Source organism: Nomascus leucogenys, chromosome 13 (assembly GCF_006542625.1).
Source record: "Nomascus leucogenys isolate Asia chromosome 13, Asia_NLE_v1, whole genome shotgun sequence".
Classification (NCBI taxonomy): domain Eukaryota; kingdom Metazoa; phylum Chordata; class Mammalia; order Primates; family Hylobatidae; genus Nomascus; species Nomascus leucogenys.
Window position 1 is genome coordinate 30,824,315 of NC_044393.1, and position 17,062 is coordinate 30,841,376.

General features: G+C 50.1%; 1 protein-coding gene across 1 annotated transcript in view; it reads right to left on the bottom strand.

Annotated features, from left to right (window-relative positions):
- Positions 1-16,685, bottom strand: part of BPIFB4 (BPI fold containing family B member 4) — a 32,432-nt gene extending 15,747 nt beyond the window's left edge. Inside the window, exons 1-12 of the mRNA XM_030826103.1 lie at positions 16,626-16,685; positions 15,753-15,860; positions 14,779-14,899; positions 13,412-13,474; positions 12,545-13,064; positions 11,429-11,533; positions 10,266-10,409; positions 7,439-7,502; positions 6,910-6,970; positions 5,662-5,753; positions 3,808-4,008; positions 568-621 (exon numbers count right to left, since the gene is read on the bottom strand). Of these exons, the coding sequence (XP_030681963.1) occupies positions 568-621; positions 3,808-4,008; positions 5,662-5,753; positions 6,910-6,970; positions 7,439-7,502; positions 10,266-10,409; positions 11,429-11,533; positions 12,545-13,064; positions 13,412-13,474; positions 14,779-14,899; positions 15,753-15,797 (1,470 nt within the window). The 5' untranslated portion in view covers positions 15,798-15,860; positions 16,626-16,685. The remainder of the gene's footprint in view (positions 1-567; positions 622-3,807; positions 4,009-5,661; positions 5,754-6,909; positions 6,971-7,438; positions 7,503-10,265; positions 10,410-11,428; positions 11,534-12,544; positions 13,065-13,411; positions 13,475-14,778; positions 14,900-15,752; positions 15,861-16,625) is intronic.
- Positions 16,686-17,062: the final 377 nt, after the last annotated feature.

Consider the following 17,062-nt stretch of genomic DNA (forward strand, 5'->3'; position numbering starts at 1 on the left):
GAAGTGAGCATGGTTACCCTATTTTGCAGATGAGGAAACTGAGGCTCAGAGAGAGGAATTGTGCACCTAAGGTCATACGACTGGGATGTGCTGACTCATGTCTGTTTGTTCCAAAGGCCTGACTTTTCCCTCTTAGCAGCTGTGCACCCGAGTGTGCCTGGCCCATGTCGACACCTTTACATACATCATCTCATTTACCTTCCTAAGATAACCTATGGAATAGGTATCAGCAGCCTTTTTTGACAGATGAGGAAGCTAAGGCTCAGAGATGTTAAGACTCTTCCCCAAAGTCACACAGCAAGGGAAGTGGCTAGGCTAGGATTAGCCCTATGCAGGCTGGACCACCCATAGAATTCAGGGTCTTTCCACCTCAACCCTCTGTGTCTTCCCCCGCCCCCACCCATGGGGGTCTAGCCTGCAAGCCCTTGTCACCGTCACTGCACTCCCAAGCAGGGGTTCAGGGGAGAGCACCCCACCCCAGCGCTGAGCATCTTCCCTTCCAATCCAGCTTCTCAAACAAGATAGAGAATAAGGCTGAAGGCAATGGGACCTGCCCACCTTACATACCTTGGGGATCAGGGCTCCCAGTGTGGCCGTTGTAAGTGGAGGAAGCTCTTCAAACTATAGGGCAAGAAGAAGGGCCATGTGAATCCTGGAGGCTATCGGTACAGACAGGAGTTGCTAATACAGTGATTAAACTCCAACATGCTTTACAACACCCAGCAGGGTGTCTTCTCTCCCTTAAAGACCCCTGGGGAAGTCCTGCCTATCCAGCCATCATCGCCATAGGTAGATCACAGTAGCCGGTTTGTGGTTAAGTGGCCTGGGCTGACTTAAGCTGACCAAGGAGTGTCTCAAAGAACAGCAGGCAAAACCTGAATATTTCTCCTCTAAAAATGTTATTCTTGGGCGAGAACGGTGGATCATGCCTGTAATCTCAGCACTTTGGGAGGCCGAGGCAGGTGGATCACTTCAGGTCAGGAGTTTGAGACCAGCCTGGCCAACATGGTGAAAACCCTGCCTCTACTAAAAATACAAAAATTATCCGGGCATGATGGCACATGCCTGTAATCCCAGCTACTTGGGAGGCTGAGGCAGGAGAATTGCTTGAACCCAGGAGATGGAGGTTGCAGTGAGCCAACATCGCGACACTGCACTACAGCCTGGGTGACAGAGCAAGACTGTCTCAAAAAAAAAAAAAAAAAAAAAAATGAAAGAAACAAATGTCATTCCTTTTAAATTATTAAAACATTATTAAAACAAGGAGAGCAGCATCAAGTCCATTTGCATAACTCAGTGTCCACCCAATTCATGACCTCTGCCACATCCTTGAACCACTTGTACTATTATTTACTTAGCATCTTTAAATTGGCTTACTTCTTACGACCTCAAATACTCAAAATGGAAAGCCAGTACCACTTGACACAAAGAGATGGCAACTGTAAAACCAAATACAATAAAAACAAAATAATGCCATTACCTTCTGCATGGATATCATTGTCTGTGGAGAGCTTTGGGCATGAGCTCTGTTCTCTCTTAGTTAAAAAGGGGACAATGACAAGTGCAAGAGAGGGCTAACTATATATGGACACCAAGTGGAGACTTTTCTCTTAATGGAAGCAAATGTTGGCATCATTTGTATGATGGCTTTGTGGAGAATGTCTTGTTCTTAGGAGACACACAGTGAAGTTTATGGAATGAAATGTCATGATGTCTCTGAAAACTCAAATTGCTCAAAAACAGATAAGATAGATGGGTAGACAGACAGACGGGGAGACAGACAGACAGATTGATAATGGGTGAGTGGGTGGATGGATATATAAATGGATGAATGGATTGGTGGATGGTTGGATGGATGGATGGATGACTTGTGAAGGAATGCATAAATGGGTGGGTAGATGGGTGGATGGGTGGGTGGATGGATAGATAAATGGATAGACGGATAGGTGGATGGATTAGTGGATATCGATGAGTGGGTTGATGGGTAAATGGGTGGGTGGGCGAGTGGATAGGTGGATGGATGGATAGATGGATGGGTTGAAGGATGGATGGTTGGGTTGATGAGTAGATGGATGGATGGGTTGATGGTGGATGGGTGGGTGGGTGGGTGAGTGGATAGGTGGATGGATGGATGGATGGATGAATGGATGGGTTGATGGATGGATGTGTTGGTTGATGAGTGGATGGATGGATGGATGGGTTGATGGTGGATGGGTGGGTGGATTAGTAGATAGGTGGATGGATGGATAGATGGACGGGTTGATGGATGGATGGGTGGGTTGATGAGTAGATGGATGGATGAGTTGATGAATGGGTGGGTGGGTGAGTGGATAGGTGGATGGATGGATAGATGGATGTGTTGATGGATAGATGGGTGGTTGATGAGTAGATGGAAGGATGAGTTGATGAGTAAATGGGTAGGTGTGTGAGTGGATACGTGGATGGATGGATAGATGGATGTGTTGACGGATAGATGGGTGGGTTGATGAGTAGATGGAAGGATGAGTTGATGAGTAAATGGGTGGGTGTGTGAGTGGATACGTGGATGGATGGATAGATGGATGGATTGATGGATGGATGGGTGGGTTGATGAGTGGATGGATGAATGGGTTGATGGTGGATGGGAGGGTGGGTGAGTGGATAGGTGGATGGAAGGATAGACGGACAGGTTGATGGATGGATATGTTGGTTGATGAGTGGATTGATGGATGGGTGGATGGATGGATGGATGGATGTGTTGATGGTGGATGGGTGGGTGGATGAGTAGATAGGTGGATGGATGGATAGATGGATGGGTTGATGGATGGATGGGTGGGTTGATGAGTAGATGGATGGATGAGTTGATGGGTAAATGGGTGGGTGGGTGAGTGGATAGGCAGATGGATGGATAGATGGATGGTTGATGGAAGGATGGGTGGGTTGATGAGTGGATGGATGAATGGGTTGATGGTGGATGGGTGGGTGTGTGGGTGGATAGGTGGATGGATAGATAAACGGATGGATAGATGGATAAATTGGTGGATGAATGAGTGGATGGTTTGATTGGTGGATGGGTGTATGGGTGGGTGGGTGTATGGATGGGTGGATGGATGGATGGATAGATAGATGGAAGGACTGGTGGATAAATAGATGGATATACAAATGAATGGAAGGGTGGGTGGATGGGTGGATGGATAAATAAATAGATGTATGGGTGGATGAATGGGTGGGTGGATAGGTGGGTTGATGGGTGGAGGAGTGGGTGGGTAGGAGGGTGAATGGATGCATAGGTAGGTATGAAGCAACGGTGGCAAAATTTTAACTAGTGGATCTAAGTGAAGGATATATGTCCGTCAGTTGTAGCATTTTGCAACTTTTCGGAAGGCTTGAAAGTTTTCGAAAGAAAAAGTTTGGAAAGAAAATGACTGGAGCATGCCTAAGGGTGATATTTTGTTATGTGCCATTTTGTTACTTATGTATTAGTGTTTACCAAATGAAAACATTCTAAACATTTATATTGAGGTACATATATGTGAATATATGTTATGCTTTTAAAAAACAATTGAAATAAAGTTAAATAAAATTGAATAGGGAGCAACTTTCTCATCGTGAGATTTGGTCTGTGGACCACCTGAAATCCTCCCAAGCACCACACTTTGGCAAGTACTGACGTAATTGACGCACACCCATGAGCTGGAGGTGAGTCAAGAGGTGGACCATCTACAGTTCTCACTTCACAGCAAATTCCCCAAGTCTGTGGGGACTGAGAAGGGTCACTGGCAGCTGTCTGCTGCCCAGCCACCTCCCCCTGGTGGGGCTGTGACTCACCATGCCATTGGTGATATCCAGGTCTAGAGCGTGCTGCTTCTGCAGCAGAGTCAGCACTGAGCCCAGGAAGTTGGCAGACATGGCCAGCTGGGACTTGGTGTTGTCACCCATGGGAGGCAGCTCTGGCATCGGCTTGGGAGACACAGCTGGCCACCCCAGTGGGTAGTCGATGAGTCCTCCTCCAGCCTCCCCAACCAGCGTCTGGGGGAGAAGAGAAGAAAGGGGTCATGGGGAGGAAGAAGATGGAAAGAAGGGGACTGAAGGCTGGAGTGAGGCCCTGAATCTGCCTCCAGGCAGCCATTTTTGGTTAAACCCACTGAGTCTGAGTGGCTGTTTGATGTATGGTCCCCACTCTCCTCCAGTTTATGATGCAATGAAACCTTTTGCAGTTCCTGCTTCATGGTCACTTACAGTTACAGCCATGGTATGACAGATCCTCTCCAAACTCAGCCCTGCAGTGATGAACTAGCATATGTATGCATCTGTACAATGCATATCTACCCTCTAAAGACCAGACTCCTCTCCACAGTCTACAAGGTGCTAGGTGATCTGCTCCAGGAGACCTCTCCAGCCTCCAAGCCACTCTGCCTCTCACCTTCCCTCTGTACAGCCACCAGGGCCTTTGTAGTCTCCCCCCAACACCACCACCCCGACCATGGAGCCTTCCCACAGGATATTCCCTTCCCCACATTCTTCTCTTGTTAAGTTCCACTCATCTGGCAGCTCTCAGCTCAAGTGTCACCTCCTCCAGGAAGCCCTCCTTGACTTCCTTGGGTGGATCATATACCCCCTGCTTTAGGCTCTGATAGCCTCAGATCCTTGATCACTGTGCTAATGACTTAGAATTGCATATTTGTTTGAGTGATTCTTTATGGCCTGTCCCCTGCAAAGCATTCTAATCTCCATCAGGGCAGAGACTTTGTCTTGTTCATCATTGTATCTCCAGCACTCAGCCCAGAGCCTCAGTCAGCCTCAGCTCAGGCACACAGTGGGTGACCAATGAATATCTCTTGAACAGATGTATGTTTATGAATATATTAGGTGTGCATGCACAGGTGCTGGAAATATATATGCATGCACAGGTGCGCCTGTATACAGGGAGCACGGATGCACTCCTGCATCTCTGTATCTGCTGGAGCAAGTGTGGAGGAGTCTGTGTTCATGAAGCCTAGGGAAAGTACATATTTGTGTGCGCCCCATACAAAATTAGGGGCCAGATGCAGGCCAATGCTGGAGGAGCCAGCTCATACCAGCTCACACGGTCAGATTTCACACATCTCTTCCCAACTTTGCGTCCACTGACATTACGTTGGTAACTTGAAGCTGCCCATGGTGGGAGTTTTGATACCATGGAAATTGGCCAATGCTACAATTCAGGACTTTTTTTTTAATCATGGAGAGATGATGGTTAAATGCTTATCAGCATCCCTCTGGCCACATTTATTGCTCCAGTACACCCAGTCCCATAGCAGCAGCTCTTTTAGCACCTAGTAGCTCGATTGCCTGGGTTCAGATCCCAGGTCCACATTTATTAGCTGTGTGACCAAGTGATTTAACCTCTCTGTGGCTCAGTTTCCTCAATAAGAAGTGCCTCCCTCATATGGTTGCTGTGAGGATAGGCTGAGTTAATCGACACAAAGCACACAGAATATGCCTGGCACACAGTAAGCATTTGGAATGCTGGCTATGATTATGTTTTCTAACACAGCTCCTAGAAGGCCTTCTTCTAATCAGAGAGAGTCCTGTCAAGTGTTGCTTCTCAGGCATTCAGCAGAAGCCCTGGGAGGGCCTCACTGATACTCCTGCCTTTGGGAGGAGGGCCACCACCCTTTGCCCTGAACCCCAGGCACTCACGTTGAGGTCCAGCTCCAGGAATTCCCCAGTCACAAGCGGGAGGCTGGAGAAGGTGTATTGGACGCTTCCCAATATCCCCAGAGGAATTAGAGCTGCAGGCAAAGGAGAGGGTCACAGGGAGGTCCCCTCACCATCCAGATGCCTTCCCTCCTTGTACACTGGGGCTGGGGATGGATAAGGTAGGCCCAGGCTCCAGCTCCAGACACCATGAAAACAGCAAAAGTTCTGGGTTTGAATCCCAGCTCTGCCTCTTCCTTGCTGTGTGAACCCAAGCAAGTCATTGCACTTCTTTGAACCTCAGTTGCCTCCTCTGTAAAATGGGTTTACTGTAACCTCTGAGACTACGTTGGTGGGGGCAGGGGGGTGCAATGATATCCTGGATGTTGATGAGCTTTGTAAACTCTGAAGTGCTGTGCACCAGGGAAGGAATTTACGGTTCCACAATGTGGTGCTTAGTTGAATCTGTCATTTCCTTGACTGTGTAATGAACAGCCCCAGCTTTTGGGCTCTTCCTTCCTCATCTCTGGCCACAAAGGGAAGGAGATTTCACTGTCTTGGGAAGCCATTCTCAAACTGCCTAGAGTCCCAGAGAAATGGGAGCACTATCAGAGACGGCTGCCCTGTGTGGCTGTGGAGGCTGTGCACTGTACGACTCGAGGCGCTGCCATTCCACTGTAATCCATGTGAAAGGAGGTCCCTGGAATGGTGCAGTGCACAGATGGCAGAGCCATACAGGGCGGGCTTGCTTTCAGGAATGTTCACTCAGAAATCAGGGTCCGAGATGGTGGTGGAGCCTGGTTCTGAGGCCGTGGTCAGTCTCCACAGTGTGTCTCCTGCTAGTCACTCTCCAACCCCTCTGTGAATTGAGAGATTTGAGAGATGAGGAAATTGGGAAGAGTCTCTCCAAGTCCACACAGCTGCCACGGCAGAGCTGGGGCTCAAACCCAGCTTCCTGACTCCCAGGACGAGCCATTACCTCCCAGACTCCTGACTCCCAGGACAGAGCCATCACTTCCCAGACCCCTGACTCCCAGACCCTGGTGGAAGCTCCTCCCTCTGGTACTCGGGGAGGGGGGGTGTTTGGGAGCAAGAGGGAAAGCCAGGTGGCACCTGCCTTGTGGTATTAGCCACGCCTCACTTCAAGGGCCTAAGGGAAGGTCTGTGGCCCCCACCACGTTGAGCCCTTCTCCCAGAAAGGGCCCGGTCCTCAGTGCCTTCCCCAGGCTGGATAAAGTGTATTGGACTTACAATCCACGAGGCCCAGCTGGTCATTGACAAGACCCAGCACCACGTCCACGATGGGGCAGAGCTGCAGGGGAGAAACGGCACAAAGCCTTGTTGACGCTGCAGGGAGTCGGAGCAAGGGAGTCAGGGACGCAAGAGTAACGATAGCTAAAATTTACTGACTGCTCACTCTGTGCCAGGCAGTGTCCTCACCACAGCTCTGTGGGGAAGGCTGTCTCTAATTCCCACTTACAGATGGGGAAATCGAGGTTCAGAAAGATGATGCAACTTGTCACCCAGCTAGGAAGTGCCCAAGCCGGGATTCAAACCGGGAACTGTGCAATTCTCAAGGTCCCTCTCCTTAGCCCTTCACTAATCTGTCCCTTTGTGTTCCTCAGGGTCCTCCCCAGACCCTCCAAAAACATGCCCCAGGCCCTGGCTCTCTCTGTCCCTCTGGGTTACCTGCAGGCCCCCAGGGATGGAGGCTGGACTATGGCCCCTCAGTCTGGGGGAAGCCTGTGCCCCTTGCTCCCATACTGGGACAGCTTCTTACCAAGTCAGGGAGGACGTTGGCCAGGACTCGGTTCACTAAATTGTCCACGAGACTGGGGAGAAGCCTAAGGAGACAGGAGCAGGATGAAGTCAAGGCTCGCAGCCATGCGGGGCTCACCAAGGCTGTCCACCCTGCAGGTCACTAGTCCAGGCTCTGAACAGTGAGAACCTCTGAGTGCTGGAAAATCGTTCGAAAGCTGGGATGACAGAGTACATTCACCTTGGACTGACTAGACAAGCCACCCAGGCAAATTGTTTGGCTTTTCATGAATTCATGCATGCATTCATTCAATAAACAAAGTTTCTGGAGCTTTACAATGGGTCAGGCCCAGGCTGTAATGTTGCTGATTTTCAACTGCAAAAGTCATTCCCACCTGCTGATCTGACCCTCAAATGGGCCATTTGCTGCAACCTTCTGTTGTGCTTCCAAAGAGAAAACGAACATGTTTATTTATCTAAGCATCTAACTCAGTATCTAGTACATAGTAGGTACTCAATAAATGTTTGTGGAAGGGAGGGAAGGAGAAATACTGGCCAATAAAATGTGCTCATGTGATCCGCAAGAGAGGATGCATAGTTTGATCCATTTTACAGACAAGGAGGCTGAGGTCCACAGAAGTAACCCATGCAGCTCTTTTTTTTTCTTTTTTTTGAGACAGAGTCTCAGTTTGTTGCCCAGGCTGGAGTGTAGTGGTAAAATCTCCGCTCACTGCGGCCTTGAACTCCTGGGCTCAAGAAATCCTCCTGCCTTAGCCTCCTGAGTATCTGGGACTACAGGTGCACACAACTGCACCCAGCTCTTAACTAACCCCCACAAGCTGTTAGTTAAGTAGGAAAATCGATGATAGACAAGATATATAGATGGGCAGACAGATTTTTGGTCTCAGAATTTGTTTCCAGGGGCCTGCAGTGATAAGGAGACGAAGAAAGCATGACCATCCTACACCAAATTGTCTCTGACCGCTGGACCTCTTGAGAACTTCACTCCATCCCTCGCCACCGAACACTGCCTGGGTCCCTGCTTCTGAGGTTGTGGCTGACTGTTCAGTGCTGCACCAATTCAGCAAAGCGAAGAATTTCTTGAAATAAAGCCCTAATTAGAACGTTTTTCCCAAAGCTAACTATGCATTTCGGTCCCTCTTTTAAGTGGATTCACCTTGATGGGCTTATCCTGGTTCCACCTCTCCTTAGATGATAAGGGCCTTGAGAATATATATGTGTGTGTATGCATGCATGCTTTCGTGTGTGTGTGTGTGTGTGTGTGTGTGTGTGTGTGTGTGTGTTAAGGGGATAGTTGGACTTTCCTTTATGTACATTCAGGGCACAAACTCTTTTCCTCTTCTGGGAAATTATCCAACAGGTTCATCAACCCTCCCATGAAATGACATATGTAAAAGGTTATTCATTGTGACCTTACTTGTCAGGGCATAAGATTAGGCAAATTATATCCAACAATAGAGGACCAGCCAAATAAGCAATGGCTCATCCAGGCAATGGAATATTATGCAGCTGTAAAAAGTTAAACAAGGAAGCTCTCAATGTTTGGATGCAGAAAATTCTCCCAATACGGTAAATGAAAAAAAGCAAAGTGCAAAACAGTATTTATAGTATGTGCCCCTTTGCATAAAAGGAGTGTGGGAGATGAGAATCTACGTTCATATTTGTTTCATGTGTACAAAGAAACTGGAAGGAGAATTGAGAGATGAATAACTGGTGAGCTTGGTGGGAGGGAGGCAAGATAGGAGGAGGCCCTGTGCTCTGCGCCTTTTTGTCATTTTATGTTTGTGAACCATGCATTACCAAATATATATTTCCTAGTGAAAATGTAAATTTAAACATCTGTGAGGTTTCCATGGTTTTCCTCACCCTCCTCTCCTTGCCTGGACCCTGGGAGCTGATTTTCTTTGCCTCCATCGTCTCTGAAGCAGAAGCAAAGTCTCCGAGAAGCCCACAGGAATCAGAAAGTTTGGGGTTCAAGTTGCACAATGAGTTTCAAGGGCTGGGGGGACTGGGCCAAAAGATGGATAATAATGGAGCAGAAGAAGTGGGGTCGGAGGCCTCCAAGAGAGAAGCCAAAGAAGAGGGCAGGGAGTGAAGAGAAAGAGACTCCGCTCTGTGTGTGTCCTCATCCAAGACCACCACCTGGGGACAGCGTGCTGGCCAGTATACAAACACTTGACACCACTTCGCCAGAGGATGGAGACTTGGACATTTTGTAAGGAGCATGTCATAGGAAAACTCTCATCCCCTCACCAGGGTTGAATTGGGCAGAACCAAGTGGGGAATGCCCCTGTGATCTGGGGCACCAACGCACACACAACCCCTGTTGGAAGTACGTTCATCAGCTCTCTAGCTATCCCAGCTGATCACTAAGTGTTTTCCAGTCCTTATCTCAATTCCTGAAGGAAAAAGAATTGCCCATTTCACAGATGAGGAAACTGGAGCTCAGAGAGGGCAACAGAGCTACCCAAAATCACACAGCAAGGAACCGTGGAACTGGGATGTGAGTCTTGGGCATGCTCCTGACCATTCAGATCGAAACCTTTTCAAAGCTGGAAAGAATGTGTGTCACAAATGACATATTTTCCAGGCTGGTCAAAGGCCCCATCCTGGGTTTGAAGGCGCAGCCCATGAATTCCCAACAGGCATGTGCCAGGTCAGAGACAGAGGTGAGGGTACATCTGGCTCAGCGTGAGTACTCACCACCCCACAGCATCATCGTCCTGCCCACCCCAGTGCCTGTGGGCAGGTGGGTGACGTCACATTGTTTGCCAAAGACAGACCATTCCAGCAACCCCCAAGGCACTCAACAGCCGGCTGGCACTCACCCTCGCAGCAGCTTGACTTTGATGCCCCCTAGGAGGGTGTCACATCGCTCAATGACCAGCCGAGGATAACCCGTGCGCTCCATGGTCAGCCGGACCTTGGCTGTGATGTTCACTTCCACTGCGATGTCCAGAAGGCCAATAAGACTGGAGGAGGCCAAGGGGCCAGGGAGACCATTAGTCACCCCCCAGCCGCCAGGAGCTCGCCCTTACCCAGGCCTGTCCTTGCTGTTCCTGCCATCTGTTACGCTCCTTGCTTATCTCTAAGGAACCCAAACCAGAAGTCTTCCCTGGTCCCTCAAGACATATGTGAACAAGTCTATCTCACCCTCAGCCCATGAGCTTCAAAGGCTGGGAACAGGGCTCAGCACACATTCTGGTTTCCAAGGTGACTCCCAATCACCTAGCTTGGTGGACATGACCTCATCCCATGGGGATAAGTCCACACAGAAGCCCACCCTCTGAGGTCCTCTAGTCAGCACCTAGTGCATGGAAGGCCCTATTCCAGGAGGCATTTTGCTTGCCTTTCCCCACTTACAGCCACAGTCACCTGGAAAAGGGGGTGACCTCATTATCCCATTGCCAGTGAAGACACTAAGGTTTAGTGACATTGGGGGACTGGCCCAAGGTCACACAGCTTATGAGAGAGTCAGGATTTGAACCCAAGCTGTCACCTGACTCCAGCCGCCCAGATTTATTTATTTATTTTGAGACGGAGTTTTGCTCTTGTTGCCCAGGCTGGAGTGCAGCAGCGGGCTCTCGGCTCTCTCTAACCTCCGCCTCCTGGGTTCAAGAAATTCTCCGCCTCAGCCTCCCAAGTAGCTGGGACTACAGGCACCCATCACCATGCCCAGCCCATTTTTGTATTTTTAGTAGAGACGAGGTTTCACCATGTTGGCCGGCTGGTCTCGAACTCCTGACCTCAGGTGATCTGCCTGCCTCGGCTTCCCAAAGTGCTGGGATGACAGGCGTGAGCCACCACCCCCGGCCCAGCCTCCCAGATCTTCACCACTGTGCTAGGCTGTTTTCACCACTGACAGATGGCCTCTGGTCCAAGTCTGTGGGCATGTACTGGCAGAAGTTTAGGTCTTCCTAGCCTTTGTGTTATGGATACAGAGGTTGGGCCATAGGGTGGTGGGGACCCCTCCAGGGCCAAGGGCACGCACCTCTTCCCGTTGATGGCCACACGGGTGTACAAGCTCAGGTAGACACCCACGCCGGGCAGGAGCCGCACAGACACCCGAGGGAGGGTCAGCTCCACAATACGCAGTCTGCTCGGGACACAGAGTGGTGAGAAGGTCAGCCACCCCAACTACCATCCACTCACCCTCCCCTACACCCCCTTTCTCTGCTCCCCATCTGTTCCTCCTGACTCTAAAGACACTAGACACCCGCAGTTCAAGGACAGAATGTGGAAAACAGAGAAATTAAGGCAAAAATGCCACAACCCGTAATCCCAATGCCCAGAGGCCCGCTGTGTGCATTCCATGTATTTCCTTTGAATCTTTTCTGCATGTCACGATGCCATTCCCTCCCTCTGCTCTTCCCTGCCCCTCTTGCCTGGTTCCCTCCTATACATATAGGTTCCTCTTGCTTAATTCCCTCCTATACATTCTTCAGATTTCAACTTAAGGTCCTCTTCCTCCAGGAAGCCTCCCTTGACCTCCCTAGGTAGGTGAACTGCCCCATTATAGAGATTCTTATTTCTCCATGAACTTCTTGCCACTGTCGAAACTGCATGATTATTTTTAGGCTTCTTATCAATGCCCATGTACCCCATCAGCCTCAAGCTCCGTGGAGACAGGGAATATGTCTTTTCTTGGCTTACCACTGGGTGGTGTCCCCAGTGCCAGCACAGTACCCTGCACATACTAGGAGCTCTAAATATTTGTTAAATTAAATATTACTATGAGGAGCAGGCTGAGCATGGTAGAACTTACGATATATACGTATAGTTTCAAAATCCTCAGGGTCTTTTCCACTACACTGTATTACTATGACCATTCTACAGATGAGGAAACTGAGACTCAGAGAGATGATATCAATGGCCCAAAGTCACACACAAACATGAAAAGTTGAACTGGGTCTCAAACTTAGGACTGTTTCATGCCAAGACCCAAACCATGTAACTTGGGGGTCTTAAAACTTCCAAACCTGAGGCTAAGCCCTGAAGTGTGTGGGGCTCTGAAGACCTTCCCTCCCGCAACTCCAGCTTCAGGGAGTGATCACCCCCATTTGGAGGTACATGGGGGCTTTCTGGGGAGAACCTGTCCCCTCCTTACCCGGTGATGCCTTGCACGGTGCTGAGGATGCCACCCTCGCCGAGCACACCCAGGACACCCCCTCCTCCAAGAAGTCCTCCGTCACCAAGGAGACCGCCTCCGCCGAGCAGGCCACCTTGGCCTGCAAGGATGCCATCGGCTGCCAGCATGCCTCCAGTGCCCAGCAAACCACCTGGGCCCAGCGCCCCAGTGGCGACTCCAGGTGGGATTTCTCCAGGCCGCAGCTCTCGCCGGTGAAGCCTGCCTACAGGTGCCGCCCCCTCAGCTGACCTGTATCGCCCGAGGCCCCTGTGGCCGCCATACGCATTCTCGGCACTGCGATAGCCGCTGTTTCGGAGGTCCCTGATGCTTCCCTCGGACTCAAGGATCTCACCATATCGGTATTTGCCCCCCAGCTGAGCAGTGTTGTCGCTGGTCTCAATGTGACCATACTTGTAATTACCACCAAGTTGTTTGCCATTGGTATATACTGGGGGGGGTCCTTGGACATGGAAGTCATTATAGGGAATTCCACCAACACCTCGGGGAAATTCAATGCGTCTGTAGTCATTGTAATGGTGTCGGCCACCACCCAAAACACCATCACCACTGCCACCCAGCAGACCCCCTCCACTGCCACCCAGCAACCCCCCACCACTGCCACCCAGCAGCCCCCCACCACTGCCACCCAGCAACCCCCCACCACTGCCACCCCCTCCACCAAGCAACCCCCACCACTGCCACCCAGCAACCCCCCACCACTGCCACCCCCTCCACCCCCACCACCAAGCAGGCCCCCCAGAAGACCACCTCCCCCACCACCTCCACTTCCACTTCCACCAAGCAGACCACCCAGGAGAGGCCCACCACCATCACCACGGGCTTTACCCAAGGGCACCTCTCTCAGGGCGGAGTGGAGAGCATCACTTTGTTGCAGGGTGCCCGAAATGGCTGCAGAGAGGCAAGGTCATCAGTCCAGCGTTCCTCCCTTCTTTCCACCTCCAGCCCCCAGGCAGCACCTCACAGTGTTGCTCAGCTTCCTGGGCCTCACTTTTCCCACCAGCGAAGAGCAGAGGCTGAACGGGACGACTTCTGCGGGCTGATCTAGCCCTGGCATCCTGGCCAGCTCATTTTCTGCTGGGTTTTGTCTGGTCTCACTTTAACTAGATTTGGACATCAGCCAGCCAGCCCTTCATGGATTTTCTTCATCGCCCTCCCTTCTAAGTGCTCTGCACTTTACAGCTTTAAAAAATCGACTTCCGGCCAGGCGTGGTGGCTCATGTCTGTAATCCCAGCACTTTGAGAGGCTGAGGCGGGTGGATCATGAGGTCAGGAGCTAGAGACCAGCCTGGCCAAGATGGTGAAACGCTGTCTCTACTAAAAATACAAAAATTAGCCAGGCGCGGTGGTGAGCACCTGTAATCCGAGCTATTCGGGAGGCTGAGGCAGGAGAATCGCTTGAACTGGGGAGGAGGAGGTTGCAGTGAACCGAGATCGCACCATTGCACTCCAGCCTGGGTAACAAGAGCTAAACTCTGTCTCAAAATAAAATAAAATAAACTTTCTTATGTATTATCGCAACTGATTCCTGGGAAATAGTCAAGGCCAGAAGTGTACCCCTCTGATGGATAAAAAGATTGAGGTCTGTGAGGTACTCAGAGATCACTTAGATAGGAAAAATCTCATTTTTTTATGCTCGTGATAGCCTGGGATGGGTGCTGGGGGAGAAAGTATGTCCTCACGTGCTAGATGACAGAAGCAACGTCCTAAGAATTGGAGGCAGGAATAATGATAGCTCCCACTTTTGAGGGCCTTCTAAGTCCCAGGAGCTGTGCTAAGTTTTCAAAAGGGCATTTCATTTCATTTCATTCTCATATCAGTTCTGTGAGATAGAGACCATAATTACACGCATTTTACAGATAAAGAAACTGAAGCTCAGGGAACTCAAGTCACGAACTTAAGGTCACACAGTCAGGATTTGAACCCCACGAAGGCTGATCCAGGGCTCTTAATCACTGTTCTCTATTGCCTCTAAAGAATGAGCATAAAGTCACCAGTATGGTGCTTGGCACATAGTAGGTGCTCAGGAAGTGGTAGCCAAAAGAAAAAGGGGAAACTAAGGCCCAGAGAGTAGAATTCACCCAGCCACCCGATGTGGACTCTGCCAGCAGGAGGAGGTCCCGGGGTACTTCAGAGTTGGCAGAGCTGCCCTGCTCACCCTGTGCCAACCCTCACCCCTTCGGGGCTGGACTCACCATTGCCCAACACATCTTTGGTCACCCTGAGGACCGTGTTTGTCTCGTGGCGGGTGCCACACACAGCCACCACAGACAGTGCAGCTACACACCACGCCATCCACATGCTGGCACTGCTTCCCTGTGGAGGAGAAAGTGCAGATGGAGATGTGGCTGGGCGCCACCACTCTGGCCGGCAGGTGGCACTAGGCAGCCCCAGTCAAGAGTCATCTCAGGACCCTGGGACCCAGAGACAGGGGAAACCAGCCAAAGTCACATACTAAGGCAGGGTCCAGAATTCCAGATACTACCTTTTGAAACACATTGTTTCAGAGAATGGATGTCTAATTATCTCCCAAGATGGAATTGACAAAATGAGCATCAGGGAGATGGGTAATAGGGATTCCAACAAAAACACCAAACTGGGAGCTGGCAGGTTCCGAGGAACTCTCTCCAGCATCTACCCATCTACTCATCTACTCATTCCTCTACATCACTCACCCATCTACTCATCTACTCATTCTCCCCTTCTTATTTATTCTCCTATTCACCCATACATTCAACCTACTATCTTTCCATCTATCTATTACCCGTCTGTTATGGAAACACCCAGCAAGTCATGTATCCATCCATCCAACCAACCATCCATCCACTCATCAACGCATTCTCCTCCATTTATTCATCCGTCCACCCATCCAACCATCCATCCATCTTCCCATATATCTATCATCCATCTGTCATCCAAACAGCTGGCAAGTCGTATATCCTCCTATCTATCCATCCATCCACCCATCCATCCATCCATCCATCCATTCATCTTTCCATCAGTTTATCTACTCATCAACGCATTCATCTAGCCACCCTTCCACACATCCAGCCCACCACCAAACACTCTTCCCATCTCTTTGGAGGAGTTAGTTCTACACCACGTGGTTAATATTAATGGCTCTAGGTCAGAGCTATCTGGGTCCTAATGCTTAGGAGAGAGACTTTACCTTTTTGAACCTCTGCTCCCAAATCACAAACAAGTTGTATCTCATACATAGTAGACACTCAATAAAGACCAGCTATTGTTACTACTTTGGGACTATTATTTCAGACCCCTAAGAAGTGGGTGAGGAATGTTATGAGATTGAGGAGGTGAAACATGCATTTTGGAATGAGCTGCATGGCCTCTGGGAAACTTTCTTTTGCTCCTTTTGTGCCCTCACCCACTTCTCTCACTCCATCAGCCCCGGCTACACATCCACCAACCTCAGAGACTCAGCACAGGGCATGGCCTCTCATCTGAGCCAAAAAATTATTGGTTTCAGCCACCTTTGTTTAGGCGCACTCTCCTCTTTTTTCTGTCCCCATTTCTCTTGGACTTCACAGAGCCCCCAAATTCTTTCCCTGCTCCTATCTGCTCCCAGAAGAATATTACAGGCATTCATTTGCACTAGAATATAAAGGACTACTATATGCAATAATTTCTTTTCTGGCTTCCTCACCTCATCCGAACCTCACTTTCCAGAGAGCTGTGTTCAAAAAGGAATCACCCCTTTCAGTTAAAAAGATGGGCACCAATGGAAGGATTTCTGGCATCAGCAAACAGCTGAAGAGTCTCCAGGAGGTAGCAAAGGCCCTTGGTACCCAACATCCTTGGGAAAGATGAGTGCAGCTCTGCACATGCATGTAATTGGCATGACCCAGGCCTTTTTGTTGATTCCCAAGAGGCTCTCCTGACTAGGCCCATGCTACAGAAAAGACACCTGAACTTGGAGAGGGGCCATCCTGATGGATCTCCAGGCTGGGACTCTCTCCTTATTGCCTTCCCAGGCCTCTGCCTCCCCTGCCAGACACTGAGTAGAGAAGGGGTGCCTCCTTACCCCTAGGAGGTCCCTGCCGCTGAGTCTTGAGAAGTCCTGTTCCCCAGCCCCTCTGCTTTTGGCTGAGTCTGGTCACAGATCAGTCTTATATAGCAGCTTGAGGCTGAGCCCAGACCCCAGAGAGGGAAGTACTGTGTAATTACGAGAGACCGGAATTCAGATTTGCTCTGCAAATTGGGCATTGAGCCCCAAAACCATAAGGGTTTGCGGTTTGTGGCTAATTCCAAGACCTGCACCCAGCCCCAGATGGTGTCACATGAGCTGGGTTTTATCACCCTTGGGCTGGGCACATTCCCGGAGACCCCAGCTAGGCCCCAAGCTTGGGGAACTGGAATCACCCCCAGATGCATCTAGTTTCTAACTGTATGGCAGGCACTAGCTATTCCAGATGATCTGGATAGACAGGAGGTGCCCAGGCTGGACTCAGCATCAGGATG